General features: G+C 37.2%; 2 protein-coding genes across 3 annotated transcripts in view; one reads left to right on the forward strand and one right to left on the reverse strand.

Moving 5' to 3' along the window:
- The window catches only part of LOC107660212 (myomesin-2-like), a 67,424-nt gene extending 49,138 nt beyond the window's left edge, over nucleotides 1-18,286 (reverse strand). For both annotated transcript variants that reach the window (XR_001630978.1, XM_016449467.1), the window contains exons 1-16: nucleotides 18,225-18,286; nucleotides 16,844-16,953; nucleotides 15,469-15,526; nucleotides 15,084-15,238; nucleotides 14,822-14,908; nucleotides 13,143-13,231; nucleotides 12,943-12,993; nucleotides 12,684-12,848; nucleotides 9,489-9,650; nucleotides 9,184-9,325; nucleotides 7,348-7,547; nucleotides 7,210-7,263; nucleotides 5,947-6,074; nucleotides 4,826-5,009; nucleotides 4,389-4,563; nucleotides 1,932-2,053 (exon numbers count right to left, since the gene is read on the reverse strand). Coding sequence is in view for 1 of the 2 variants with exons in the window: in XM_016449467.1 (XP_016304953.1) it covers nucleotides 1,932-2,053; nucleotides 4,389-4,563; nucleotides 4,826-5,009; nucleotides 5,947-6,074; nucleotides 7,210-7,263; nucleotides 7,348-7,547; nucleotides 9,184-9,325; nucleotides 9,489-9,650; nucleotides 12,684-12,848; nucleotides 12,943-12,993; nucleotides 13,143-13,231; nucleotides 14,822-14,908; nucleotides 15,084-15,238; nucleotides 15,469-15,526; nucleotides 16,844-16,929 (1,858 nt within the window). In the remaining variant the exon portion in view is untranslated. The remainder of the gene's footprint in view (nucleotides 1-1,931; nucleotides 2,054-4,388; nucleotides 4,564-4,825; nucleotides 5,010-5,946; nucleotides 6,075-7,209; nucleotides 7,264-7,347; nucleotides 7,548-9,183; nucleotides 9,326-9,488; nucleotides 9,651-12,683; nucleotides 12,849-12,942; nucleotides 12,994-13,142; nucleotides 13,232-14,821; nucleotides 14,909-15,083; nucleotides 15,239-15,468; nucleotides 15,527-16,843; nucleotides 16,954-18,224) is intronic.
- Nucleotides 18,287-20,593: 2,307 nt separating this feature from the next.
- LOC107660213 (ribonuclease T2-like) lies at nucleotides 20,594-23,562 on the forward strand. The gene is made up of 6 exons (XM_016449468.1): nucleotides 20,594-20,731; nucleotides 20,823-20,887; nucleotides 20,976-21,089; nucleotides 21,919-21,964; nucleotides 22,478-22,552; nucleotides 23,237-23,562. The coding sequence occupies exons 1-6, from the start codon at nucleotides 20,630-20,632 to the stop codon at nucleotides 23,429-23,431; spliced, it is 597 nt and encodes a 198-aa protein (XP_016304954.1). The 5' UTR covers nucleotides 20,594-20,629; the 3' UTR covers nucleotides 23,432-23,562.
- The last annotated feature ends 2,895 nt before the right edge of the window (nucleotides 23,563-26,457 follow it).

Here is a 26,457-nt window from a genome sequence, read left to right on the forward strand (position 1 = left end):
TATATATATATATATATTTTAATAATTTTATCCAGCAAAGATGCATTAAATTGATCAAAAGTGATATTTCTATTTCAAATAAATGCTGTTCCTTTGAACTTTCTACTCAGCAAAAAATCTGAAAATATGTATCACGGTTTCCACAAATTCCACAAATGTTTTCAGCATTGATAATAATAAGAAATATTTTTGAGCAACAAATCAGCATACAGTATTAGAATCATTTCTGAACGATCATGTAAAAGACAAGACGAGTGTAAAGGCTGCTTAAAATTCAGATTTGCCATCTCAGGAATAAATTGTATTTTAAAATATATGTTTTTACTGTATTATTTATCGAATAAATGCAGACAAAAGAGACTTCTTTTGAAAACATGAAAGAAATCTTACAGATCCCAAACTTGAATGGTAGTCTAAATAGAGAGTTTATTAATAAAATAGTTTCTTTTTAATTAGACTGAACTACATTTAGTAATATTTTTTTATAATTAAATAATTATATTTCTAATCAATTTCTCAGCCATCAGACTTCAAAGCATTATGGGATTGCATTCTACACAAAGGATACCACGCTACCTTACAACTGACCAAAATATCTTTGAAAGCAGCACAATCATGCAGACAGTCTCCATGTCAGAAGTGAAGCTATGATAATAATGGCTATGCAAGCAGCTCACTGGGTTTTTGAACAAAGCCTGCATTTTCTGAAAATGGTTGTGGTTGTTGCCCATACAAAACTTGCTATCAAAATCCTAGGGTGTTATGAGAGAATTTCAGGCAGTTTCTAGGCTGTTCGGGGTAGTTGCTAGGTGCCTATTGGTGCAGTTCAAAAGGTTCCTATTATGGTCCCTGATACTCCTTGGACCAATGTAAGTCTACATGTTTTTTTTGTTTTTGTTTTTTTTGCCTGTTTTTGACTGGCAAATACTGTAAATGAAACAATCTCCTCAAGCCACACAAGGTACCAATAATGTCCATAGCAAAAAATGGTATGACATGAGTTATACTACATCACAGCTGCTTAATTCCATCTAATAAACATCTAATTTAATTTCCTGATCACTGTTTTGACTGTCTCTTTACTATAGACAGGCCTGCACTCTTGGGACAAAAAAGTTTAATCTTCAGTTTCATTTTTTGAAGTCTCCGAGTATGGAATTGTCCCCCTGAGTCCAAACAGAGGATTGCTGTTAGCTAAAGCTAAAGAGTCACAAAGCAAACAGCTCTACAAATCATCCAGATCTGTAAAAATGTAATGGTCTGCTGGCTGAAATCATTTATACTTGTTGACTAAGTGTCCCACATAGATACGGAAAGAAAAAACATTCTGACTCATTTGGTATAAATTATTAAACCAATTTAGCAAATGGTACAAGGTTTAAGCGAAATAAAAAATACTAGGGGTGGGTGATATGACCATATATCTTATATATTCATAGTGTGATGGTTATATTACACTATGAATAATTTTATATCACGATATATATATATATGTGTGTGTGTGCATTATCCATGGTAAAATTACTGTAACACATTCTCTTATGGTCTCTTGCTTTAATAAACGCTATAGCAGAAACTCTACTGGCTGAAACATTTCACCACTCTGCTCTACTGTATACTAAAGAAGAACGTTTGATGTCTAGAATTAATCTTTTCTGCTGTGATTGTGTGGCAACTTTCTGAATAAATGCCTATGAATAAAAGATAAAGACCTGTTCCAACCTGTTGTAAAGTCATTAAAAATAAGTCATGTGAGCCATTTCTGGTGCGTGGCTTTCTTTTTGTCATTTACTACACCATGGGTTTATCAATAACAAACACATCCTGCTGAAAAACAGCTTTTGAATGTGTTTGGCAAGAGGAAAGGGATCAAAATAAATGGTTTATTGATGGAATATCAAATGAGACTGGGTTGTGAGAGGCAGACTTACTAAGAGCAGCTCTCACAGAAAGAGGGGCCGATTCCTGGGATTCGTCGCTGAGGCCCAGCTCATTGATGGCTTGAACGCGGAAGACATACGTCTCACCGGTGGTCAGTCCGTGCACAACAAACCTGTGAGAACCCAGTAATGAGGCAGTGAAAGAGGAAGTTTCTATTTCATTATTTAGGGAATAGCATCCTCAGAAAAAACTTGTCAGCAACACAAACTGCTGATGTAAGCTTTCTGGTTTTCCAGTGGCATTTCATGTTGAAATTTGTGATCACATTTTGTTTTTGTTTTTGTAAATTACCATATCATGCACTTTATGGCACTTTCCATTTATTTATGTCTGTACCCCTGCTGTGTTCATGGAAGCTTTTCGTTCAAATATTTCAACTCAAATCAATATGTTGTGTCTAATTATTTACTTATGAGGCAAGTAGCTGTGTAATAAGCGGGATAATGTACATCCAGCCGGTTGTTATCACAGAATAACCCCCTTCAGGGTGATACAAGACCTGATCCTGATCACCCTGTCGGGGGTTATTCTGCGATAACAACCAATGACAATTATATTGTTATAACTTAACAAATACAGCTTTTGATTTTAATAATGTATTAGTAAATGTTGAAATTAGCATTAACTAAGATCAATAAATGCTGTAGAACTATTGTTCATGCTTACTAATACAGTTAATTACTGTTAACTAATGAACCTTATTGTAAAGTGTTACCATTAGTACTTATAAAGCATTAATTCTACATGACCATATTCTACACCCCTAATCCTACCCAATACCTAAACTTAACAACTACCTTACTAACTATTAATAAGCAGCAAATTAGGAGTTTATTGAGGCAAAATTCAAATAATGGTTTGTTAATAGCGAGAATTGGACCTTAAAATAAAGTGTGACTGAAAAACATGACATTTGTTTCATTTTTTTTAATTGCTGAAGAGTGCTGGACTTTCTTCTCCTGCGTCATATTCCTCATGCAGTCCAGAATGGCAGAACAACTGAAAGGTCTGTTTGTGCTGTGCCCTCTACTGTACAGACGTGAATTTACATTTCCTTCAGCCTGAGGCTTATTCATTTCACTTTTAAAGAATTGCTCTAAGAATGGCCTAATGGTTAGAGAGTCGGACTCGTAACCCAAATGTTGCGAGTTCGAGTCTCAAGTCCGGCAGGAATTGTAGGTGGGGGGAGTGAATGTACAGCACTCTCTTCCACCTTCAATACCACGACTGAGGTGCCCTTGAGCAAGGCACCGAACCCCCAACTGCTCCCCGGGCGCCGCAGCATAAATGGCTGCCCACTGCTCCGGGTGTGTGTTCACGGTGTGTGTGTGTGTTCACTGCTGTGTGTGTGCACTTAGGATGGGTTAAACACAGAGCACTAATTCCTAGTATGGGTAACCATGCTTGGCCACATGTCACGTCACTTTTACTTAAGGACTTTTACATTTGCTAAAATTAGAACTTTTTATATTAAAAACAAACAAGCCCAGCCCAGATGAGAAAAAGTAACGTAACACATTACTTTTCATAAAAAGTAACTAAGTAACACAATTAGTTACATTTTTAGGGAGTAAAGCAGTACTGTAATGCATTACTTTTAAAAGTGACTTTCCCCAACACTGCTGAAAACAATGTAGTTGTTAGTTCATCAATATAGTGGCACTTAGGGGTTGTCACGATGCACACACACACGAGGGACGAGGAGACGCTGGAGAATATGTTGACAAGACTTTATTTGCACCAAGGAACCAAGGGAGACGAACTCAGGAAGACGTTTACAGGAAGAAAGGGGCAAAACAAAAACTTACAAAAAACGGAAATCAAACACAGGGAAGGGATGCCGCTTACTGTTCGGGCCGCTGTTCTGTCACGATGCACACACACACGAGGGACGAGGAGACGCTGGAGAATATGTTGACAAGACTTTATTTGCACCAAGGAACCAAGGGAGACGAACTCAGGAAGACGTTTACAGGAAGACGTACAACAGCGGACAGAGAACTTGGGACTGGGAACACATTTTATACACACACACAGGAGGAGGGGATGACGAGACACACCTGGGAGCAATAAAACCAAGGGAAACACCTGGGACAAATGAAATAAACTAATCAGGACAGGAACAGGAAACTAACCAAATAAGGGCATGGGAAGGCACATGGGGAGCAGGACACACACAACACATGGAACAGAGTCTGACAGGGGTATCTTTAGCATCTTTATTGACTCACAAGGTGTTTGACCAGTTTTTGCTTCAGTTTTTGATGCCTGGGAATGAGAATGGCTTGCTCACCTAGACTGAATTGATTCCTGGGCATTTTATTTTATATTTTATATTTTATATTTTATTTACATGTTAAATATTGTTTTAAGAGTTTTTCTGACCTGATTTTCATATGCTTTCATGGGAAGTGCCTCAAATCATTTAACCTAGACTAAGCTCATACCTGGTCTGCTTATGGGGCTTGTGATTGGCAGAGGTCCAGTCTTTAGATCCTTTCACACAAGAATCAATGTAATATCCAATCAGGTTATTGGGATCCTTTGGAGGCGCCCACTGGATTAGAACAGAAGTGTCTGTCTCTCTGGTTGCAATGACTTGTCCAGGAGCCGAGGGCACACCTGAATGAACACAGAACTTCATTTCAGGGGTGGTTTGACCAACCAGCCCAATCAATCCCTTGATGACCTATCATGCATGAATTAGTTCCACTACAGAAAGGCAGATAAAAAATCCTTACTGCCTTAATGACAACATCAAAGTCAGAGCAAACTTCAAAGATCTATATGCCATTTCATATGCATTTCAACATGTCAATATCTTAAGTGAAATACATCATAGGCACATTGGCCTTTCTGTGACATGCCTTTTCAGGGCATTTACCCTTCAGTTGCAGGGTTGTTACAGTACTGGAGGGCTCAGAAGGCTCACTGACGCCATACATGTTAGCGGATAGCACACGGAACTGATAGTCCTTTCCCTCTAGCAGGTCGAAGACGGCATAGCGAGGAGATCTGATGGGTACTTTAGTGTTCACTCTCTGCCAGGATCCAGCTCCAACTTGAAGCTATAAAAGTCCAGAGTTAATAAAAACACACTATTACACAAATATGTATTGTGTGGGAAATTATGACTGACCGCTTTAACCTCTCACAAAAAAAAGTTTTAAAAAATCACAGCTTTCTCTCCTTGACAGTTATTAAATTATTAAAAAAATATTAAACAGAGCCAAAGACTGACAATGGATTTGCCACAACCCCAAAGTATGCAAACACAACACAACACATTTCATTTTGTTTTTATTTTTAGAAGGAACATCTGAGACAACCTGATAACTGAAATAACTGAGAACTCCGTTCATTTAATATTGGGACAACAGATTAAATAAAATGACAGAAAATTAACTTTTTGAATGCTTTGTTTGCATAATTAACATTTCAGCTATTCTTATTAATAAGTCAAAAAACTTGTAGAAATTGATGCTTAACAATTAAACAACTGAAAACAAATAAAAAAATACATTTGCAACCCTTTGGATCAGCACACAACTTTGCATGACTATTATTATTATTATTGCATTAATATAATACTACTACTACTAATAATAATAATAATATGCTTGTAGTGTAATATTTAGTTATTATTGTGTCAAAAACCTGAAATAATAAACAAAAAAAATGGGTCTTAGATATCAGTTATTGGAATGAAACAAAAAATGGCATTGTTAAAACATAATTTTGTTTTAAAATATATAATTAAAACAACAATATGAGCTATCTCTAAGCTATGAAAGATTAACTTCTGAGAAATAAATTGTTCCTGTGGGCTGTGCTGCATCATTTAATGCAAAACAAAAACTAATTTAAAAATATTCTTCTTAAACATTCTTACACTGTAGGTGTTTCTTAATGGATAAAAGGTGACATAAGAAGAAAAGTAAACTGCTGAAACAAAGTTTGTGACTATTCGGCTGGGTTAACGTCTGGCAGTGAGCTGAAACTAACCTTCTCAATGTAATACCACATGGGGGCTTTGTTATGGTAGACTGGAGGGACCCAACTGAGCACAACATATGTTCGGTCCGTCTCTGAAGCACAGACTTTAGAGGGAGTTCCTGGAGCTTTTCCCTCGGCTGCAGGCAAAGCACATCAAACAGAATTACTGTTTCTACCCTGAACACATACCCACACACCAATACACACACATTTACACACACTAGGAAATATCCTAGCAATTTCACTAGCATTAAAATCAAGTTTAACATCATGGACTGATATGTGAATATCATCTTTGCCGCTGCTATATACACACACATACACATATGCATGCACATGGGTGACACTGGTTGATGTGTTCATTTCAACTTGAAAAAGAACCACAGATGTCTGTGCGTTCCCTTCCTGATGGAATTCTCATCAAAAACTAATCAGTACCTCTCAGAAGAGAACCAATTATGGGCTAGATAATTATTGCTAATTTTGAAAGCAAAAAGCATGAAAAGAATAGGGGGGAAAGCACGAAGTGACAGCTGCTGTCATCTAATACATAATGCCAATGTAAAGACACACAAACTTGACTGAGTGACAAAAGGAAGAACATTTTAAGGCAGATCCACCCCACAATATTTAAGGATGCAGTAAAGGGGATTTCCAGATGTCATTTTTGAGCTCTTGAAGGGCACTGAAGGATGGACATTTTTACCCTATGATAGTGAGCAACCGGGACGAAGCCATATACATGCAATCGTCACTATAATGTAGTAATTTAGCCATTAGCCATTGATTGTCAAGAAATGAATGCATTTTGAATGCATATATAATAAATAAGGAGTTTTGTTTGTGATTTTGATTAAATTGACAGCCCTGCTCAAAAGTACTATTCATTTTAGGCAAACCTCATTATTTTACTTAGTGCATGTTTAATATCAGAACTAAATGTAAAGCTCACATTTGTTTTGACTAAAGAATTTCCATGCTTATTCAGTTTGTGATTACTGTGTACGGCTAAAATATAATTTTTTAATATAATATAATATAATATAATAAACAATTTTATAGAGACTGCATCAACAAAAAGTAATTTATACTCTATTAAATATTTTAGAACTTGTCATATCTTGCCATTTTTTTTATTATTATTATAGAAATGTCCATGACTTTTCCATTATTTTTAAAGATTATATTCATTTCCATGGTTTTAACATGCATTGAAATCAAACTTTTAAATTTGACCAATTTTTTCAGTAAATAAATCCAACTATAAAGTACCTTCAAGGTCATCATAGTAAGTCACAATGTCAAGTCTTCCACCAAGTTTTGTGGCTGTTGAAACAAACAGCAGTACATTATTAATACATACAGTGTTGATCACTAAATGTAACTTCACGAGGACTTCGTTTTGCTCACCATGAAGTCTCTCAAACTCTGTAGGGTCCAGAGAAGCAATGGGCTCAGACATTCTGGAGGGTCTGCCAATGCCTCGAGAGTTGATGGCACGTACGCGAAAGTAATAAGAGTGTCCCTCAAACAGGCCCTGCACGGGATATTTGCAGCTCTTCGCAGGGGAGTCGTTACACTGCACCCAGTTCTCTGTTCCAACTTCACATCTGCCCAACAAGAGTTAAAGAAAAAACATGAACAACAATGAATATGGACAGTAGTCAAGATTATCCTATCATTACTTCCACACTGCTGTGAAAGAGGAGATGATACTTCCCACTTTTGCATTCCGAGGAGATGATATGAGCCAAGGAGCATTCATACGTAATTGCAGATCCATGCATCACTTAACAGTCTGATTACTGTCCGACTAGAGTACATTTCAGCTCGATACTAATGCAGCTCAAAGTGACAGGGAACAAACTAATCACAGCGTCTATTAGCCAATGCAAAGAATATGTGTTGGTAAGCAATTTTCTAAGTAGCTTCATTGGAAGGGACAACAAACTTTCTTTTGTATTACAGAGAACCTACAATTAAGCAACTTGAATGTAACACTTAAAGCACACTTAAAACTGTAGGCTTTGAGCACACTTTGTCTTAGTCAACAAAACCCAAATTTATTTTAAAGAAACATAGCACAAGCATTTTTAAGCAAAATACTGCATAAAAGGACGTTTTTAAACAACAAAACACAGAGTATAGGGTGAAAGCAACTGAGAATTGACAGCATCCTTTTTTGGGCCCACAAACAGATATTTGCGACAAGGCAAATATAGGTGGGGCCTGTCAAACATACATTTTTGCTATTAAAAACGGTGCACAGGGTGATGAAAGGAAGTAATGCAGAGTTCCGGGATGCACTTTTAAAAACTGCACACATGCGTGAGATGCGGAAAACGCCAAGAGTACGGCGCAATGGACAAAGACGTCTGTTTAGTGCCTTTTGCATAGTAAAACGATTAAAAAGCAGAGAAGTGGAATGATTTCTCTATGAACGCCCCTTACTATAAACAGCAGTTTCAAAACAGTAATTTACCGGTAATGTTACAACAACTCATCTTGGGAAAATTGCCAAAACTGATTTACCAATATTTCTTAAAAGGTCATTTCCATGATATGATCTCTAAAAAGTAATTTGCTGGTCATTTCCGGAAGGGGATGTACTGTATGTAAAAAAAATCTTGATATCTTAAATGGTTTCTAATAAATATTGCATATAAAAATCTCTAAAATATCATATCCAACATCCCTTTCGATTTCATTTACCGACTAGTTTCTGTGGGTGGCAGGTTAATTGCATCGGACACATTACGTTAACATTTGTCAATCAGGTAGATTCCATAATAATCCTCATTTGCATAGAAAGAAGTCCAGTTTGCAATGAAAAGACTGACAGTGACTTTATTTAAAAACTCTCAGTAGGCTGTTCTAGCGCATTTAGCACCTGATTATATTGCAGGTGGTATGTGGATAAGATGAACAGTTTTGCGATGAAAAGCTGCATGCTAAGCTAGTGCAACTGTTTAGTGAATTCATGTTGAGTGCACAAAATCAAGATAAAAGTATTGTGACAAAACCAGTTTGTTAAATGTAAATGAAAACCTGGCTCAGTAAAAGTTAAGCTAGGAAAAAAAACATCTAGCAGATATTTGACAATTTTTTATCTAATGCCATGACATTCAGACATTTTAAAGTGTGAAGCGTCCAAATATTTCTTGAGGCCACTGTATCAAATAACTTGCATAAATGTATTCCATAAAACAACTCCCACTGGGAAGACACCTTAGTCAGCGCAGTCACCTGTCAACAAAGTATCCAACGATGGGGCCTTCAGTGGTGGTGTTAGGAGGTTTCCAGGACACAATGACATAATCTCTATTTGCATCATGGATCTTAATGTCCATTGGGGCTCCGGGAGCTTGAGGAACTGGAGGTGGACCATCTGCCAAGACAAAACATGATGACTCCTACACACCACTGATTCGCAGAGGGAATCACTCCGAAACAGATGTATGCGCTATATGAGATGAATTATGCTAATCCAGACCTTTAAAGGCCAGCAAAAGAATCACATAAGACTTTCAACAAGCCTTGGAAAAGTTTACCATCAACGAAGACGTAAGCCCTGTGGACCGCATCGCCTCCCTTGGTCACCATGCGGAGGGTGTAAAGACCCTCATCATCCTTAGCGAGTTGAGTAAGCGTGAGCTTGGCAACACCTCCGCCAGACTCTATTTTCACCCACCTGGACTCTTTCAGGAGATGCTCTGGAGGGCCCAAAAAAACAACATGGGGTATGAGAGGGGAGCAAATGAAACTATTTCTTTTGTAGAATAGACTGCAGATCTGGAAAGTGTAATCTGATGATTCGGGAAATGAGATTGGAGTGAAATGAGTCATACAAATGGACATAAAAAGCCATTTTGTTCTGTGCATGACTCGACTGCAAAACACACACCTACAGAACAACCCGAAAATTAATATATGACCGGGGTGAATGCCACAATAAATAAATGCAGCTGTCATTGGTTGTATAGTCATGTAAAATACAGCAAGAAATGTATTTCAGACTAACTATATCGCATTATTTATGCATTTGAAGAAGTACAATGCATTACAAATGTAGAATAAATATTAAAATAACAATAAATAGTGATAATCACCTAAATAAATTTTATTCAAATATTTTAATACAAGAAAGCATCCACTTTTTGTGAACTTCCATGAACATTTTTGAGTGATGACACATACAAATCATTAAATCAGAGTTATGATTCTTAACACTGTCATACTCGCATATGTGAAACTACTCTAATGGCTAAATGAAAAGCATTTTAACTTTAGTGCAGTATATACATTATTGCATATAGGCAAAATGCGTAATTTCTGCGTCAGTAGCTGCATAAAATGGAATAGCAATCTGTTTGTTTAAGCAGCCATCATAAAACACTAGCTCAACCAATGATATGCATTTGGGGCGGAACATCTGCTTTCTAATTAATAGATAATAGGGGATTGAAAAGTCCTTTTTTTTCACATAATTTTTGGTGCACAAAAATGACCGTTCATTTCATATTCAGCAGCTTGTATAAATCTCTGTAGGGTCGGTCACACTACACTTTTCGTTCCATTGGCTTCCATTCATACGCATGTGAATGTGCGGGAGAGCGGAAACACAAGCTCATGCTGTCACGTGTATGTTCCTGTTTGTCCTTATTTGGTTATGTTCCTGTCATCTTTGTTTCATTATGAGTTCATTAGTCTCCACCTGTGTTTCGTTTATTTGATTCAGGTGTGTTTGATTTACTCCCTCGTTATGTCTTGTATGTAATGTGTAGTCTGCCCGATGTTTCTTTGTCGAGGCTGAATGTCATTTCCCGTTTCCTACGTGTGTGTTCCTTGTTCCATGTGAAGAAAATAAAGTATTATCATCGAGAGGTCCTTTCCGTCTCCTCGTTCCTCGCTCCTCACAGTTGGAAGCGTGACAGAAGACTTGACCTAGACAGAATTCCAAACCTAACAAAATAGTAAGCGGCGCCCCTTCTCCCCGTTTTGTTTTCGTTTGTTGAAAGTTTTTTGTTTTCCCAGTTTCTCCCCGCGGCTATGGAAGTTGCCGCTCGGTTCGCCACCCTAGCTCGCCTGGATCTCCCGTTTTTGGAGTATGCGTGGGAGTTCTGCGGGATCACCGCGAGTACGGCGTTAGACGACGTGACGCTCAACTCTCTGTTCTGGATCAGGGCTAATTACCATTGCCCCGTGGACCTCCCAGACACCACTGGACTAAGTTGAAGGGAAGGGATCCTCCGGTGTCTGGACAGCGTCTGGCCCCGATCCAGAACCAGCTCGCCGTCAAGCCCGCTGGCCGCCAATGACTCAGCGCTCTTGGACATGGCGCTACCTCCAGAGTTCTTGGCTCCTATCCTCACCCCAGAATCCGCTCCAGAAAGTTCTGCTTCGTCTCCGCTGGTCCCGTCCAGCTCTCTATCGTCCCCTGAGGCTCCTTCGTCTCCGCTGGTCCCGTCCAGCCCTCCTTCGTCTCCTGATTCCCCCGAGTTAGCCAGCCCTGCACCTCCAGAGCACCCTCCAGAGTCAGCTCCTCCAGAGCGGAGGAGGATCACGGAGGATCCGCCATGGCCTCCTGAGTCCCCTGCTCCGCCATGGCTCCCGGAGATCCCTGATCCGCCCTGGAGGCCTTCCCGTGTCCCTGTCTTGCACCAGCCTTTAGGGCGCCCACCCCCACTCCCCGGTGTTATTGTCATGGCGCGGGACACGCCTTCCGGGAGGGGGGGAGTAATGTCATGTTTATGGTCAGTTTTGTTTTTGTTTTCTGTGTTTCCGTTATTCCTGCCTAGTTAGTTTCCATGATTTGATTAATTAGCTCCACACCTGTTTCTGTTCTCCCTAATTGCATTCCACGTGTTTATAAGTTTATTCCTGTCTGTTCCTTAGTTTTCGGTCTGCTATTATTTGTATTTGTTCGTCAATGATGTGATACGTGTGTTCCTGCCTGCTTTATGAAGATTAAAGTCGTCTCCACCTTGTTCCTGCCCTGCACCAGCCTCCAGGGCGCCCGTCCCCCCGTAACTGTTACGGCGCGGGACGCGCCTTCTGGGAGGGGAGAGTAATGTCACATGTATGTTCCTGTTTGTCCTTATTTGGTTATGTTCCTGTCATCTTTGTTTCATTATGAATTCATTAGTCTCCACCTGTGTTTGTTTATTTGATTCAGGTGTGTTTGATTTACTCCCTCGCTATGTCTTGTATGTAATTTGTAGTCTGCCCGATGTTTGTTTGACGAGTCTGAACGTCATTTCCCATTTCCTACATGTGTGTTCCTTGTTCCATGTGAAGAAAATAAAGTATTATCATCGAGAGTTCCTTTCCGTCTCCTCGTTCCTCGCTCCTCACAGTAGGAAGCGTGACACATGCGAAGTTGTTTCACATTTTGCTGCATTCCAACTCTGACCTACGAGTTCATATCACGTGAAACCGTGTGACCAACAGAAGATCGAAACATCACGGCAAGAACATAAATTTAAAACCGCAGCACTGCAGGAAAGTGGAGTAGATTGTATGTTTTAACATTTTGGATTTATTATTATTTGTTATCTGTTGAATAAACTGTACGTTTTTAAAAAGACACTGCAGAATGTGGCGTCATATCATGACCGTTGAGGGTCAAGAATGAGCAATTTCGCACGCTCAAAGTCTAGTGTGACTGCGGCTTCATTAACATTAACCACACTACACACACACACACACAAAATTATTTGTGTTGGCCTTTGATGGCCAGTTCCTACCATCTCTGTACCACAGCGCCTCAGGCTGAAGGTTAGCCAGGTTGGGGTTAATGGTCATCTTGCAGGTCAAAGTGACCTTATCGCCTTCTTTTCCAAATGTCACGTCAAACGTCTCAGTGTAGGTGATGTTAATCTTCGTATACTTGATTTCAGGTAAAATGGCATCTGAGAAACACCAAAACAGTTCTTTTCTTTCAAGACTTGTTTTCAAATCATATCATTTATTCACTCTTTAATGAATAGAGCCCTTCACACTTACACTGGTAAGGCATCCAGGAATAAGGAGTGGACTTTTCTTCCTCTTTGCACCCTAAAAGTCAACATAGAAAGTATATAATGACTTTGTAAAGAAAGGATTCATCGTCTAAATTTGGGTAATTAATAGTTCATTTTTTTGGTTCTCCAGCAAATCTTGCTTAGATAAGCTTAGATTCCAGAAAACAGGAGAAAAAGTCTTACTCTTCACAATGATGGAGGCCTGGGAAGAAGCCTGTCCATGCGAGTTTGAGGCTACAGCCGTGTACATTGCAGTGTCATCAGTTGCACACCTACAAAAAACACACATAACTCATTCACAGGTGTCTACAACTTCAATCAATACACGGCTGGATCGCAACACCGCTTCACCCACTCCACTAATTAATCAGTCAATAAATAATCACTATGATTGTTATTTGATTGGATATATGCCACAGTCATTTCCTAATTGACATTTGGAAAGCACATAAAGTGCTTCCCCATAATGATTGATAAATTGGCAGTTAACTAATGCTCTAATGTCAAGAGGATAATTGCTCCAAACTAAATGCTAATGTAGACTAGCGCCTGTTTTCGAAACGTGCTCAACACGTGAGGCTCTGAGGCTTGAATAGCAAACACGAGATGCAAGGGACAAGAAAATGAGACGACTGTAATGTGACCTTCAGAGTGACCGTACTATATTAGAGCCCTCTCCCCCGGCCCCTGTGGCCTTGAGGAGAATGGCTGTGAGTCAAAAAGTGAAAGGTTTGGTCATTTTAGACGAATTGCGGAAAGCCAAGCTTCACCTGTGAGGTTTGGGCTCTGAATGCAAGAAGCCATCAGGAATGTGACATAAGGGCCAGGGTGAGTTTTTGTGGGACTGACAGGGTGACAGCAGTGAAAGTCATCTCTCTGCAAGGCGCCGGAGTGTCAGATGACACCAAACTCAGCACTCTGACATTAACAGCTGACAGGAGCTCAAGACGTGGGCGGCGCACCGACTGGCCCTGGACTAAATTGGAAAAGTTCACATGCAATCCCATTGACATGACTTCCTTTTGTGGAAATTCACTTGTTAGTTACATTTTATTGTGTTTTAGAGGGTGAATGTCATGAAACTTATCAAGAGCTTGTCCTTTGGGGTCAAACTGCATCGCAAAATGTTTTAAGATAATGCATTGAGAAAATGAAGAATATTTTGGAATCATTAAAATGTATGACAGTATTAGGACAAGTAAGCATATTTTTATTAATTTCATTACTGTAAAAAATGTGATGCCTTATTTTAATTGTGAATTATTTGCACATTGTTTATGTATTTGTTGTACTTTCTTTAATTTAATTAGCTGATTTAAATAAAATGCTACATTATTCTGAACTAGTTTATTACAATCATTATTTAAATAAAAAATTACATTTTATAGGCACAAAATAAAGACAATAACCTCTGAAAATTGCAAAGAAAATTAAAAAAAATTAATTCAACATTCAGGTGCATTACAAATTTTGGGGGAATTTATTTTATTGTATTTATTTTTTTTATTTACCTAGTGGTCAAGATATAATTATGTCACAATGCAAAATCTTACTGGATCTAAAATAGGCTACATGATCTACGTATATGCAATTTTTTTATTTTTTTTTAGGTGAACTGAAACTTTTTTTTTTTTTAGATTGCTGCAAGACAAAAGTTTTTCAAAAGTTGAATAGCTTGTAAGTCTCTTTTTTTTTTTAAAGTTTCCTGATTTCTGTGGCCAATTAATAACTAGGACGTAAGCATGTAATGAGCACTCAACCCAAGTTTGTCACTCATTCCGTTCAATACAGATCATCAGTAAACCACATTCTGTCATTGCATCACTAAAAGTCCAACAATTACACAGAAAAGTTCAAATTACTTGAGGATGGTGAGGGCATGGAATCCTGCATTGCTCTCCACAAAGTACTTTCCAGAGGAAATGTCCAAGATGACATCATCCTCGAACCTGTAGAATATTTGTCATATAACAACAATAAATCTTCTTAGAGTTTCTTTATACATGGTTACAAATAAAAAAAAATGAAAAAACTGCAACTTCAAAGTCAAAGTGCATTGTATGACCTCAGAAGAGATTTGAGAGCAACTGCACTGAACTTAGCGTGCAGCATGGCAGGCCTCACCATTTGACTTGTGGGGTGGGATATCCCTCCACAGTGCAGAAAAGTTTAATAGCACTGTTTTCATACACTGTGTGGGACCTCAGTCTAACCACAAACTTGGGGCCCCTGATCATGGACTCCTCACGGATGTATTTCTCAGGCATCTTCTTCTCCACCTGATGAAAAGAGACAAACAAATAATTGTGCTGTTGAATCATTAAAAAGTCTGTGGAAAAGATATATGTCCTACATAGAGTCAGTCCTATTTAACCCTTGATGCCTACTACAGGTAACAACAAATGTCTTTAGAGTACATTAAAGTACATGTTGGCTAATGAAAGTACTATAACAGCTGCATGTCAAGAAGTTTTTAAAAGGAAAGGAATAATTGTTTAAAGGGCTTTACCACTCCCTGGATTCTCTTCTGTGTTTGGTATTGATATTTCACCTCTTCAGCCGCAGAGCTGAAAACACATTTTCATACACTCAGGTACAAAAGTAAAAAGGTACATCTTTGTACCCCTTTAAAAGTACATATTACTACTTAAAAAATATGTTTTAGTACCTAAAGTGTACATATTAATACCTTTTGAAAGGGTACCGCCTTTTTTCTAAGAGTGTATAATAAAATGATATCAGTGGGCTCAAAGCATAACTCTATACAAACAGCATGAGAGAAACAGGCTTCATCAGAAATCATCAACGCTTCATTTCATCTCAGGTTAATAATCCGTTTATTCATTTTGACATGCATTCAAACATACAAAAGCATATCATAACTCATGCATTTCAAGCAACACCTTTTAGTGAACTTCTTTAAGTAAACTTTAAAAAAGAAAAAAATATATATATTAACTTTGATATTTGATCCTCTTTACCCATGGTTCACATGCATAGCTATTATAGGTTTTAATCTATAATAAAAAAAAATAAATAAAAAAAAAAAAAACAATATTGACCTTTTGACCCCTCAGAGGGCAAACAATAACTACCACCATCACAATGTTGCTTTGGTGTGGAATTATTTTTTTCACTAACATAAAATGCCCTAAAATGATCAAAATTAGTATATTTTGATATATCAGAACAAAAGCAGATTTGTTTAAAGGACAAGTTATCTAATTAATTTTAATGAACAAAAATAACTATATATAATAACCATATATAATTACCATACCACGTTCTCATCCTTAAACAACCAATTTAATGACAAAGCTTATCAAACTCAATATATGTATCTAAAATGTACTAATGAAAGCAAAATGTTTCCAGGCAATATCTGGGTATTTGCCGTCCTGTGCATTAAATATGACTGGTCAAGTTAAAGTATATACTTCAGGCCCTAAAACTGATCACCATTTCTTTTCAGTTGTTTACCGTTTTAATCACTTTTTGCCTTCCTTTCAGTTTATTTGAAATGGTCCTGCAGTGTGATAAATGTAGCCTGTGGTCCCTCTCTCACTAATATGAGGTCACATAAGCCGCATGCATAATTAGAAAAGCGTTTTACACGGAGTACAGCGTGTCACACTGCAGGCCATGTCAACTTCCTAAAGTATCTCATGTCAGCTACTCAGAGGAAAGTAGTGACATGAAGGGATCATCTACTGTAGGTAATATGGTGTATTAGCAGAGCTCCAACAATGTTATTATATGTTATACATGATATTACTGTTTTATTACAAGTAGCTTTAGTATTGCCGTGAACGTCATGATTAGCCGCGACACTCCATTAAAACGTGAACTTGCTTGATTTAAGCTGCTGTAATTCTTCAGCTTACCTGGAGTACTCCCGAACAACATATTTAGACTCAGTACTGAGGTATTCTTGACCGAAATGCTTGTGTCTGGTAACAACTGCAGCCATATTGGGCAACCCCAAGAACAAAACCTGGAACAAAAACATGCAGTGTCTTTGCACACAAGACGAGACAAAATGCATTCATTGATAGATGCATATTACTGTTCTCAATTTCCTATTTCAGTGATTGATGTTATTTGGGATAGTTTGTAGTAAATTGAGCAGAGTACGGTCTACTCCTGATGTGATTTAGGTGTTAGGACCTGTTTGCGGAGATGAAGAGGAGGGGGCGTTCTGGAGCTTTGGGCCACAGGGAAGCCAAACCTTAGGGCAGTTTAAAATTAGAGGTTGGGGGTTGGGAAATCGGACAGTCCAAGGAGATGGGTACAGTATTCCAGGGCAATTTCTACTGTATACACTCTAAAAAATGCTGGGTTAAATACAACCCAATTGCTGGGTTTGTCCCTATTTTACCCATCACTGGGTTGTATTTAACCCAGCATTTTTTAGAGTGTACAAGGACAAGCTATTATTCTGTAAATGTACTGAAATATTGAAAGATAACCAACTTCTCATGAATGTTTCGCTTCTAATATGGATAAATGAATTACGCTACAATACAAAGTGAAGAAAAGGGACACGAACATATTCCTGACTTTTCTTTTTGATAAATATTTACACAAACAATCATGCACTCAAATGCAGCATTACATTATCTCATTCACATATGAAGCCCACATACATCGCATCCACTGTGCATATCAAACATAGAAATATTTGTGCACAGTTTTCAATAACATATTTGACAGACGACCACTTTTCTTTTTGATAAATATTTACACAAACAATCATGCACTCAAATGCAGCATTACATTATCTCATTCACATATGAAGCCCCCATACATCGCATCCACTGTGCATATCAAACATAGAAATATTTGTGCACAGTTTTCAATAACATATTTGACAGACGACATGTAAAAATAAATGAATTAATCACTTTGCATAATGCATCAAGAATTACTGGAGGAAGATAAATATTTCAAAGGTTATTTCATCCAAAAGGTCACTTTTAAGAGACACATTTCCCACAAGCAAAACAATGGCAAAGTGTGTCCAGTTATTCGTTCACTCATATTCGCAATGCCCTGAAACTGGTTAAAATGGCAACTTTTTATGAATGCCTTCAAAGTCAAGTGCTGCTCCCACTCAAGCAAACATCATTTAAGATAGATCAACATCCAAGCAAGGTCAAGTTCAAAAGGTTCCTTCAGCCTGAACGATTTTGTATTTCCACAAGGACAACTCTGCATTATAATTTCAGATGAAAAGTGTGGAAATAAGGGGCCAGACATACTCACCCCAGCAGAATACAAGAGCGCGACGCGGAGGTAGATGTGCCTCTACCCGCCTGAGAGACCAGCTGATGAAAAGTAAAATATTACCCATGCGGAATGTTGCCTCTCCCGCATCCCATTTATGGATAGGCATTAAACTATATATAGCATTTACACTTTCTTCCCACATCATTTCGCACAGATATTAAGATACCAGACAGACGTTTTAAATTGACGCTAGATACTGAATGAGTTATAAAAAAACAAAACAAAAAAAAAACAAGAGTTTAGTTTAAGGTGAGTCGAACGGAAATTGTAATATTGAAATAGTGTGTTAACGTAAATACATATTAATTGGTTTGAATTAGTGGGAAATTAACGAAATGCACTCTGGCCATAATTTTTACATTTTTTTTTATTAATTTATTAATTTATGTTATTGCTAAACAACAGTTTTGTTTTTATGTTAGAATGTTTTGAGACAGAAAATGTATGATCTAGATACAATGCTTGCTCCTGAAGTGATCTAAGAACAAACATCAATTTGTTTGAGCGAGTAGCGGCACCCAACGGTATTACACAAATAACAACAGCGCTTTAATCTGTATTTTTATTTAATTTCATTTTATTTTAAACCCACAACATTAAAATTAATGTGTGTAGATTTTCAAGATGCGTAAACTCGTTCTTGCAGGTATGAATGGAGGCACAGCCAGTAAGAGAGGATAGTGTATTCATGTATTTACAGAAATCTAGCATTACCACAAAATACTAAACAAACAAAAAAAAAGTAAGTTTGAAGATTTCCAGTTCATGAGGGGTGAAAGAAAAAATAGTCACAAGAAACAAAAAAGCTAAATAAGGTGCATTAATAATTCACGTAAATACTTTGTTGTACAGCAACAAATAATACTAAAGTCTAATGACAAATTTTATTAAGTTTTAAGTAAATCAAAAAGTGGCAATGCAGAAGAATCCCGTGCATACAACATTTACCAGAAGGAACTGTACCAATGACATTAGAAAAGTTCGTGGTTGTAACATTTCAGCTTAATCTGCATAAACAACTTTCATATGTCATAAATTGCCGTTTGTCACATGACTTGACCGCGCATGCGCAGCTGTGAGCTCACGCTGTAAACACGATCAGTGCTCAGAGGCCGCAGTGTGTGTCTGGCAGGAAAGGAAGTGGCTCTGAAGTGACTCGACCGCACAGTGTTTCGGAAAGATAGTGACTGGGCAGTCCTACCTGAAGACTTACACCCAGACTGAATAAAACGTTTAAAACCAACCCTCTCTGTTACTATGAGGACGTAAAAACTGTATGTAAATTGAACGGGTATATCAGACTAAAACAGGTAACTTGACGTCTTAACGTAAGTTTGTTTGTTCAAGTTTTTTTTCCCCTCACATTTGATTATGTTACTTTTGGCCGCAGCTTTGTGTTATTTTCTGTGCTGTGACTGTCTTATAGATGTGTTTTTTTTTACAATGTACGATTGTGAACGTTGATATATTCTCCTTTTGTTCTCGGTAAGATGAACGGACTTGCACCGTCTGGAAGAATGAGATTCATTGCAGTTGCTGCCATTCTTTGTGTTGGATATTTCTGTCCAACAGCCTTTGCCCATCCTCGGTATGTCATTCAACTACATCTGTTTATACATATTGATGAGTTTTAAGTTGGGGCGCATTAGTAGCCAGACAATCAATATTGTGCATAGCCTCATATGTTTGTATTTTCCCGTGTTTATTGAACAAGATACACTTTAGGTTACAGAGTAAATATTATATACAAGACGTTTGAAAGGGGGGGGGGAACAATACAGGTGTAAAACAGGAGTGTTAACAGACTTTTTAATTAATTTTTAAAGCAATGTTAACAAAACACACTAAACAGTTCTTGTCACAATTCCTGATTAATTCAGGTAGTTTTGATCAACTAGAAAGAACCGGCTCATAAGAGTCAGGAAACTGACTACACTGAAATATGTCATGAACAGTGTTGGGGGTAATAAAAGTAATGCAAGTTACGTAATCAGATTACTTTTTTCAAGTAACTAGTAAAGTAACGCATTACTTTTTAATTTACAAGAGAATATCTGAGTTACTTTTTCAAATAAGTAATGCAAGTTACCTTTTTTTTTTTTCAATTTATTGATTGACAGCTCTCCTGTCCCCATGTTGAGAGAAATCAGAATGGATTGTGGTATGTTTATGGAGACCAATTTTATTCTTAATGCTTGTTAAAGTACAACACTTTCCTATTTTGAGGTGCATGTAATGAGTACGGGCTTATTATTTAATATGCACTAATTGTGATCATCATCTGAGTTTATTAAATGCGTGATATTAGGGGTTGTCATGTGATCTTAAAAATCATCCGATAAGGATGGCAATGCCAGTGATTGTAAGGATGATTGTAATTAATGTCAGTAGAAGTATTTGAAGAAAATGTTTGTTGTTGTTGCAGGCCCAACACTGGCATGAGGTGCAATACATCCTGGCATTTTAATGCCAGTTTGATTGAGGTAGTTTGCTTGCCTTGCTCGCCCTGTTGGATGTCATATATTTTAATTTGATGCACATGTGCTTGATATGTTGTATGTGCATGTCTTGCAGGACTTAATACCAGAAATGGAAAAATACTGGCCGGATCTGCTAGCACCTTCTTCCCCAAAATTTTGGTATGTCAAAAACTTGCACATTTATTTTTCGATCGATTGATTGCACTAAATAATGGACTTTTTATTGTGCGCTTTTAATTGTGCCTAGGCAATATGAATGGATAAAACATGGAACCTGTGCTGCAAAAGCTGATTCTCTAAACAGTCAACACAAATACTTTAGCAAAGCTCTCGAGCTAAACCTTAAGTATGACCTTAATAGGTAAGTTCTTGTTTTTCAGTGGTTCTTGTGTCATGTAAAACCTGATTTTGTGGCTTTCAGTACATTAGGGAGTTGTGTTAAAGTAAAGTTGATCGATGCAAAGCAAAAGATGAGAGTATTTATAAATGATAGCTGTTTCATCACATACAGACATTATGTAACACTGCAGTTAAAAAAGAAATCAAAACAGTAAGACTAATATTATAAAACTATTATATTTCTGACTCAAAATTCTGATTGAAGCCTCATTCAAAGCTTTTGTAAAATAGCACTTCTATGCACAACTGTGATGCACATCAATTTAAATTCTATATTAAATGGATAGTTCACTCTGAAATGAAAATTGTCATCATTTACTCATTGAATTTCCCCCCTATTCTATGGAAGTCAGTGACTACCAGCAACTGTTTGGTTACCAACGTTCTTCAAATTATCTTCTTTTGTGTTCAGCAGGAGAAAGAAATTCATACAGGTTTGGAACGACTTGAGGTTGAGTACATGATGACAGAGTTTTCATTTTTGGTTGAACTATCTCTTTACTGTGCCAAATTATAATGCTACTCGACAAGCGATTCATATTTATTACAACACGCATTAATAACAAGTTTAGGACATGTCCCAGTTTGGATTTCCGCATTACTCCTTGTTTACTCACTTTATACAGCAAGTAAATTAAAGCAGTCCCGCCTATAATGGCTGCACGGTTATAGGTACAATGGTATAAACACTACCGGTTGACACATTTCTGCTATCTCACAGAAATGTGTTAGCAATAGCATCATACCACTAAGCCCTAGTTGATTTCCTCATGAGTCTTTTGTGTTTTCAGTGTTTTAAAGAACAACAAAATCGTCCCCTCTGAGGAGTACTACACAGTAAGTAGTTTAATTGTCTTCCCTGCTTTATCTGGATTATATGTGGTCCTCTGTAAATGATGCAGGTATTTTACTATGACCTTTGACCTGAGAGGCAGAGCAGGTATTGCTTTGCAGTTGCTATTTTTTTTATATAAACAGTTGCATTATATATATATATATATATATAACAGCAGCTAGGGTTGTGATGGAGTGTGTTTACTGTAATGGTCCAGCCTGCTGTTTTCTGTTCCTGTCAGTGATTCCACAACTTTGTATAATTGAAATAATGATCAGATAAAAAAATTCCCAAAATGTGTCATCCATCTAATAAAAGGCCTCAAAGTATTTTCCTAAACCGCAGCGTGCGTTATTATTGCCCAACAAACATCAGCATTTCAACAGACACAAACTGACTTCTTGCATTCATTAGTTGCGTTTATTCAACTTCTCTATTTTTGGGCTGCAGTAAACAAGAATCTTGTGATTATAGGCACGTGTGAGTGAATGTGTCATATTTCCCGTTTATTTTAGCTGGATCAGGTGGAGACAGCCATTACCAGCTTTTTCGGGGTGAAGCCTAAGATTCAGTGCGTCCATCCAGGAAAGGTATGAATGAAGACGGACAGAGTATTCTGACCAACCTTTGTGGGAAATAAGGCAAATATCTATGTTACAGTGAGGCATTTACAATGGAAGTCAGTGGGTTTGATGTGTAAACATAAGGTGGTTCAGTGGTAGTATGTAGTATGATTTTAGTGTGAAAACATCACACAACCTTTTTTTTTTTTTTTTACAGAAAGTTATATCAAGCTTTACAAATTTGTTGCCATGAAAACTTAAATAACTTTACAGCTCACTTTATATATATATATATAATAAAAAAAAAAAATCTATAAGCTTCATATTTCTGCTTTTAAGTCTTCAAAAAATGTTCCCAGTGTAAGTACCTTTTACTTTTTTTTTTTTAAGAAAATAAGAGCCAAGTCAAGCCAAGTTTGTGGTAATCAACATAATTTACATTCATGAATTTAACAGACACTTTCAGTTATTGTTATTATTATTATTATTATTAAGTAATTTTTTTTCTAGTGCAACATGCTGTCAGTTGAACATAACTTGTGTCGAATCTAACATATTCCTTTAGTAAAGTAAATGGTGTCCACTTTGATTTCCTCTTGATTTGATACATGGTGGGACTGATCTGCTCAGGGCAACAGTTAGATGCACAGTGACCACAGTTTGCCATCAGTTTTGCTAAGGTGAAATCTCATTTCTTACTGTATTTCTCAGGGAGGCCAGGTTCAGACTTTGGGCCAAATAGAGCTCTGCGTTGACAGGGATTTCCAGCTGATCGATTGCGAAAAGTCAACCAAAGAAATCTGGAGCAATGCCATCCCCGAAGTGCTTGTCGGTGGCCAGTCAGATCTCAGTGTGTGTGATCACTCCGTGCCGGTCTATTACCCTCCAGTGCCCAGCAGATCATAGAGGTGGGCAACACCAGACCTCGTGTGGGATCACTGAGCAAGAGAAGACAAGAATTCATTCTGTATTTGAAACCGTGTTGAAATCTTTCCTGATTACACTATCTTTTTAAGCAATTGCACATTCAATTCCTTTGTTTTAAATGTTGATGCTGGAACAATCTAGTGAAGATTTAAAGGGTTAGTGCACCAAAAAATGACAATTCTGTCATAAATTACTCACCCTCATGTTGTTCCAAACCCGTAAGCCCTTCGTTCATCTTCGGAACACAATTTAAGATATTTTTGATGAAATCTGAGCGCTCTCTGACCCTCCCATAGACAGCAAGGTAACTACCACGTTCAAGGTCCAGAAAAGTACCAAGATGATCGACAAAGTAGTCCGTGTGACATCAGTGGTTCAACTGTAAAGCTGCGAAGCTACGAGAATACTTTTTTGCACAAAGAAAACAAAAATAACGTCATCACGCCGGATCTGGGTCAGCGCCGTCACACGCTCGCGTCATGATACTGTCGTGAACGCGCGTCCACAAGTGATGCAGTAGAGACGAAAATGTGGAATAAAGTCGTTATTTTTGTTTTCTTTGCGCAAAAAAGTATTTTTTTATTTTATATAAAAGTCTGTAGTAATTAATGACAGAATTGTCATTTTTGGGTGAACTAACCCTTTAAGGGCGTCACAGACTGCTGTATTCTAAGGTTACTCGGGTCACTTTTTATTGGTTTTGTAGGTTTTACGGTGTTTGTTGCTGATCCAAACTGCTGTCATTTTTTCGGGGGGTGATTTTTTTTTTTATTATAGTAAAAAAACATTTTTTTAAATCAGTGTAAATTACCAGTACAAGCAATGCAACAAATACTACCATGTTGTATAAATTCTTGACAATGTACGTAATATAGCACTATAAATCAGAGATTTTTTTTTAGTAATGTGCTCAATTTCCATTAATGTAAATACTGATCCTAAAAGAAAGTTAAATTTTTCTCAGTTTTATTAAGCAAAATATAAGTCTTTATTTCTTTCTTTTGATTTTAATATGCAATATGACCCAGGCATGTTTTTGACCCATTCTCTGATATTCACTCCTTTTTTGTTTTTTTATTACAGACCTAGATTAGCTGTAATATTCTGCCTTCGATATATTTAATCTGATAAAATTGATTTTATGTTTGCCATTCATCCTTTAATTTGCAATGTTAATGTGTAAAATTTGTGGTAGGTTTGGAGCTTTGGGCTTAATGGCAGCAGTTGCACATAATGCACATTTAAGCTTCTGCCGCTGGAGGGCAGCACATGCATTCTGCCAAAAAAAAAAAAACTGATGTTTACAGATATGTTGTTCATATGTACGTTTTATGAATGGATGACGGCGATGAAACGTGGGAAGAGAAAGATGACCATTTGCACAGAATGTTCAGGTAAATAAACAGTGTTTTTCTGGCTTTTTAACAGTCAAACACAATTATTAGATGCTTTTTTGATCAGATGGTGTTTTTGCCCATTTGATGTTTACTTAACAAAAAGCCATATCAGATGTGGGCATTTGATACACAACTTTTATACTGGGGAGTCATATATAATGCTGGTGAAGGTTTTTTTTAAACTGTAGGTACAGAGGGTTGTTACTTTTACAGTATGTGATAAATGCCTTATATCATTCACTTCAACATCAGTAATTAAAACTTTTTTTTTTTTTTGTAATGCAGTGACAATTGAATAAATAAAAATCACAAAAGTATGGGTGTGTTTGAATCTTGGTTGTTTTGAAAACTCCATATGTGTCATGTGATGTTATTTATAGTCCGATTCATGCGGCCTTCAGTTTGTCTCACTGCTGTGTCCTTGTCTTAATAGAAATAACAGCAACCATATGTTCAAACGCTTTATAGACTTTTTTTTAATAAGGCCATTTAGGTGTTTATGACTGCTGGTGGCCTGTGATGAGAAAGGCTTCTTCAAGAGCCTGTGCACGTCTTTTCATAACAATACCTGTTTTTTTTTTTTTTTGCAGTGCGAGGTTAAGATGTTCACAAATGATGTTCGCTCAGCTGGCATGTCTGAATAACCTGATGATTGCACACAGCAATAGCTCTATTTTTCCCATACGAAGGAGCAAAAGTGAAAGAGGAAGAGTTTGGATAGAAATGCAAGTGAAAGAATACATGTTGAATGTGCAATTAGGAGGCTTAAAATATATAAGTTCTTGGCATAAAACAGTCTGAAACCAAAGCGGACAAAATCCTGAGAATATGTGCGGCTAGTTGCACAGTCACCTGATCCATGGCGCATGGTATAATTTATTAATCACATTATTTAATCTGTTACATACAGTACAGTACATGGCTCTGTTGACAAATCTAATAAGCTGGCTATGTAGCATTTAGGCACACTGCAATTGTGAAGACTTCCAAAAGCTGGACAGCTTGATTCTATACGTTTTTGGGCCAAGTTCTCAGTCAGTATCGTGTGTGTTCTTTGCGTAGAAGACTATTCCATGATGATTGCGACAAGTTCATTGAAATCCGTCCTTCATGGGGATTACATAGGATACGGAAGTTCTAGGTTTATTTTTACAATAGTGAGTATTTTTCATGCAGTATTTGTGAGTGGAGTGTTACGTGAATAGTTTCACATGTATCTGTCATATCTTTTCTGTTCATTAATAGAACTGCAATTAACTTGTAAGACTGTTTCAGTTCAGCTTTCAAACTGTCAGTGAAGTTCTGTCTTTCTAGGAAGAATTTAGCAAACAGTGTTGTTAGATAAAAATGTAAATAAATTAATAAAAGCTATAATGGCTACAAACTAAGAATTTGTTCCCCCAAATTATTAATTCATTCACTTGTTTTAGTCAACACACTGTACTAGTTTATTTACTTATAATAATGATAATAGTATGGTTTACAATAAATAAATAACATTTAGCATTTAGCACACACACTATCTCTTTCATTACTGGTGAATATAAATATAAATGTGTTTATATACATAAATGTATATATTTATGAACTGTGTAAAAAAAAAAAATT

The sequence above is a fragment of the Sinocyclocheilus anshuiensis genome, unplaced genomic scaffold, assembly GCF_001515605.1.
Source record: "Sinocyclocheilus anshuiensis isolate Anshui unplaced genomic scaffold, SAMN03320099.WGS_v1.1 scaffold475, whole genome shotgun sequence".
NCBI classification, from domain to species: Eukaryota; Metazoa; Chordata; class Actinopteri; order Cypriniformes; family Cyprinidae; genus Sinocyclocheilus; species Sinocyclocheilus anshuiensis.

Coding starts and splice junctions, on each gene's coding strand:
- LOC107660213 (XM_016449468.1), top strand. CDS start 20,630: ATGTCAGTAGAAGTATTTGAAGAAAATGTTTGTTGTTGTTGCAGGCCC. Junction 20,888..20,975: donor CCTTCTTCCCCAAAATTTTG/GTATGTCAAAAA, acceptor AATTGTGCCTAG/GCAATATGAATGGATAAAAC. Junction 22,553..23,236: donor AGTGCGTCCATCCAGGAAAG/GTATGAATGAAG, acceptor TGTATTTCTCAG/GGAGGCCAGGTTCAGACTTT.